A 4,548-nucleotide genomic window follows, 5' to 3' on the forward strand; every position below is an offset into this window, starting at 1 on the left:
ATGGAGAGAGAGAGAGAGGTTTCATGGAGAGAGAGAGGTTTCATGGAGAGAGAGGTTTCATGGAGAGAGAGAGGTTTCATGGAGAGAGAGAGGTTTCATGGAGAGAGAGGGGGGGGTTCATGGAGAGAGAGAGAGAGAGAGAGAGAGAGGTTTCATGGAAAGAGAGAGGGGGGTTCATGGAGAGAGAGAGAGAGAGGTTTCATGGAGAGAGAGAGAGGTTTCATGGAGAGAGAGAGAGGTTTCATGGAGAGAGAGAGAGAGAGGTTTCATGGAGAGAGAGAGAGAGGTTTCATGGAGAGAGAGAGGTTTCATGGAGAGAGAGAGAGAGAGGTTTCATGGAAAGAGAGAGGGGGGTTCATGGAGAGAGAGAGAGAGAGGTTTCATGGAGAGCTAGAGAGAGAGAGAGAGAGAGAGGTTTCATGGAGAGCTAGAGAGAGAGAGAGAGAGAGATGTCGGGGGAGTTGGGCAGGGGAGGGCGCTCTTGTGAATCGGGGGTGTGTAAAGGGGGAAAAGCTCGCGGGAGGTCTTAGCAAAATGCTCCCTGACTTTTCAAGTGCGACATACGGACGTTCTTTTTTCTTCTTTTTCTTCTTCTTCTTTTTTTTTATTTGGTTCTCTTGCATTTTTCCTTCTTCGGGTTTTTCTTCGTTTCCCTCCTCCACCCCACTCCCCCACCCCCCCACCTCTGATAGGCATAGAGAGGGGTGTGGGGGATTGGGTGTGGGTGGGGGTGAGGGTGTGGGGTGTAGGTGGGTAGGAAGGCGAGGGGAGGCGTTACGGAAATACGGCTTTAGGTTTTTAGAATGGGGTGGATTAGATATAGATATACCTTCTGTGTGTGTGTGTGTGTGTGTGTGTGTGTGTGTGTGTGTGTGTGTGTGTGTGTGTGTGTGTCCCTCTCTCTTTGTGTGTGTCTCTTAGTCTGTCTCTCTGTCTCTCTCTCTCTCTCTCTCTCTCCCCCTTCTCTTCTCACTCTCTCTCCTCTCTCTCTATCCCCCCCTCTCTCTCTCTCTCTCTCTCTTCTTCTTCTTCTTCTTCTTCTTCTTCTCCTCTTTTTTTTTTCTCAATTAGCGCGATGATTTTGTTCGGGTGACAAGCTGGGTGGCTTGACCCTTGAAAGCGGGTGCAATTTATTAACTGGCCTCTCCCTTTCAAGGGGGTAAGGTGGAGGGGTGGGGTGGGGTGGGGTGGGGTTGGGGTGGGGGCGGGGGGTACATTATGAGTGTATTATAGCGCAGTGCGGCCCCGTTTCCCCCCCCCCCCGGCCCCCTCCCACCACCGTGGGGTGGAGCTGTTACCGCCACCCCACCGCTACTCCTCCCTCCTCCCCTTCACCTCCCTCCCCCCATCCCCCCCACACACACACCCCTTAGCCCCCACCCCACCCCGCCACCCCATCCCTAAGACCTTTCGGCCACATTCAAAATCAGAAGAGAAAAAAAAGTGTGAGGCGCTGAATATCCGTTTACTTCCTCTTTTTTTCTTTTCTTTTTTTTTTTTTTTTTTTTTTTTTACAACCAAGGTCTGACAAAGCACGTTGGGTTATGCCACTGGTCACAGGCATCTTTCCTCGCGGATGTGGTGGTGATGTAGCGTATGTGGATTTGCCCGAACGCAGTGAGAAACTGAAACTGAAGAAACCTGATGACATGACCAGCATTCCTTTCTGTCCCTCACAGCCTCCGGAGGAGAGAACGGGGGTGACGGAGCGTCGTCAGACACAGAGTCGTGCAGGTCGGTCCTCATGAAGACCAAGAAGCCCCGCAAAGCGCGTACGGCCTTCACCGACCACCAGCTGTCGTGCCTGGAGAAGTCGTTTGAGCGGCAGAAGTACCTCAGCGTGCAGGACCGCATGGAACTGGCCTCCAAGCTGTCTCTGACCGACACCCAGGTCAAGACCTGGTACCAGAACAGGAGGTGAGGACAGTGTCTGGCACCAGGAGTAGTAATATCAGTAGAAGTAGTGTATATGGTATTGGTGCAGAAGTAGTAGAAGTAGTGTATATGGTATTAAGTCGTTTTCAATTATGACTATCAGATCAACAAGAGGAGGAAACTGCTATCCCGACTATATTATGGGCTGGAATTTGATTAAGTGGAGGGTGTCTTGCCCAAGTGATATCCCCATTCTCTCGGCCAAGAGAGTTTCATGACAGTCGGCGTTGGGAAAGTTCCCAAAGGCCAACTAGCCCCCAAAGGCTGCAGCACTAAGAGCCAGTGCAATCTTGCCTCCTAGTTTGAGAGTCATAGTCCTTCACAAAAGACTAAGCTGTAAATGACTTCCCATTGAAACGGAGAAACCATTGATCATACAGCTCTCACTGTAAGCTAATGCCAATTTGTGATATAAGCTAAGCGTTGGACAAGTAGTAGTAGTTGTAGTAGTAGTAGTAGTAGTTGTAGTAGTATGGAACTGGCCTCCAGGCTTTCCCTGATCGAAACCTGGTAATTGAAGAGAAGGTGATGGCAAAGTCTGGCAGCAGCAGCAGCAGCAGCAGCAGTTGCAGTTGCAGTAGTTCTTGTTGCTCTTGTTGTAGTAGGAAGTGTAGATCTTTGATGTTTAATTATACTTCAGCGCCTTGTCAGGTGGATATTTATACCTTTCTATTACATATTCCAGGCTTTGGTGTTCAGTGCTGTACGCTTAATTAAGCATTTAATGTTTTGTTTTGGGGGTTGTTCTTTTTATGTGTGTGTTATTGAAAGCTGTACTGTCTTCGTTTTGTATCAGCTTTCGTAATGAACGAATATCTCATGTTGAACGGTGACATTTCATAAATCATACTCTCTGATTTTCAGTGTTTTGTTATCTGGTATGGAAAGATTAAAGTGTGTTTGTGTTTTGTTTTGTTTTTGACATTTCAAATGATAATTCCTTCATTAAGCTTGTGGAGTAACGCAACAAAAAAGCCCTTCTTGAATGTTGTTGACAGAGGACATGAATCATAAATCTTCCTTTTAATATCTACCCCATCAGTTCAAACTGTCTGTCTGTCTGTCTCTGTCTCTGTCTGTCTCTGTCTGTCTCTGACTCTGTCTCTCTCTGTCCATTTGTTTCTGTCTCTGTCTATCTCAATCTCTCTCTCTCATTCTCCATCTCTCTCTCCATCCTTCCCACTCTCTGTCTCTCTGTCTCTCTCTCTCTCTCTGTCTGTCTCTCTCTCTTTCTCTCTCTCTCTCTCCCCCCCCCCCCTCCCCACATCATAGTATGTGAATAGTACATTACGTCTAATAACGCGAAGCTCTCTCTCTCTCTCTCTCTGTCTCTGTCTCTCTCTCTCTGTCTGTCTCTCTCTCTCTCTCTCTCTCCCTCTCCCCCTCTCTCTCACCATGTATTATTATGCAGTAAAGATCCTATGCAGGGCGGGGGACTGGATGACATAAAATAAAATAAAGAGAGAGAGAGAGACAGAGAGAGAGGGAGAGAGAGACAGAGACAGACACAGAGACAGACACACACAGAGAGAGAGAGAGAGAGCTTCGCGTTATTAGATTTAATGTACTATTCACATACTATGATGTGGGGGGGGGGGGGAGAGAGAGAGAGAGTACACAAACACTTTTTATATGTCCGATCATGAAGGCACTAAAATAACATTGTCTTTCATCCTTCTGTTTACTCTGGCGCCACTCACTACCCACCACCAACTCAACCACCACCACCACCACGCACCACCCACGCACAGAACCAAGTGGAAGCGGCAGACGGCAGTGGGTCTGGAACTGCTGGCAGAAGCCGGGAATTACGCGGCGGTGCAGAGGATGCTGCAGACCAACCCTTACTGGTTCACCTACCACCCTCAGGCGGCCGCCATCCTCTCCAACCTGGACGCTCTCTACTACCGCTCGCAGTCCGACGTCACGGCCGCTACATCTGCAGCCGCAGCCGCCTACCACGTGAGCCAGCAGCAGCAGCAGCATCAACAGCATCAGCAGCAATGCCAGAGGCCGCTGCTGCCTCGGATGTTCATCCATGGGCTCCAGCAGCATCTGAACCAGCTGCCCCCTCCTCCTCCCTCCTCCTCCTCCTCCTCTTCCTCCTCTTCCGTCTCCGCCTCCTCTGTGTCTGCTGTGCCGCCTGTTCCTTCTCTGTACGGTGGTGATTCCCCACGCGGTTGATTGACAGTGATGGGAAAGACATCACTTTGAATATATGTATATATACATATTGAATATATATATATATATATATATATATATATATATATATATATATATAATATCTAAACACAAACACAAAACTGATGATAACCGAAACAATAAATGATAATGATAATTTATGGTGTGTGTTTTCTTTTTTCTTTTCTCTTGAAATCCGGGGAGGGTTGAAGGAAAACAGAAGAACTGACATTATGGTCAATGAAAGAACACTTGGAAAGGATTGATTAAAGAGGTGTGTAATTTGAAGACGTGTGTGTGCGTGTGTGTGTGTGTGTGTGTGTGTGTGTGTGTGTGTGTGTGTGTGTGTACATAAATAAATGGTTGTTGTTGTTGTTGTTGTTGGCGGTGACTTCGAGATCGAAGACTGGTCTGAAGGAGGGTCAGTTC

General features: G+C 48.0%; 1 protein-coding gene across 1 annotated transcript in view; it reads left to right on the plus strand.

Annotated features, from left to right (window-relative positions):
* LOC143289427 (uncharacterized) overlaps positions 1–4,145 on the plus strand; it is a 24,750-nt gene extending 20,605 nt beyond the window's left edge. The window contains exons 4-5 of the mRNA XM_076598391.1: positions 1,680–1,917; positions 3,687–4,145. Of these exons, the coding sequence (XP_076454506.1) occupies positions 1,680–1,917; positions 3,687–4,119 (671 nt within the window). The 3' untranslated portion in view covers positions 4,120–4,145. The remainder of the gene's footprint in view (positions 1–1,679; positions 1,918–3,686) is intronic.
* Positions 4,146–4,548: the final 403 nt, after the last annotated feature.

This window comes from Babylonia areolata, chromosome 14 (assembly GCF_041734735.1).
Source record: "Babylonia areolata isolate BAREFJ2019XMU chromosome 14, ASM4173473v1, whole genome shotgun sequence".
Classification (NCBI taxonomy): Eukaryota; Metazoa; Mollusca; class Gastropoda; order Neogastropoda; family Buccinidae; genus Babylonia; species Babylonia areolata.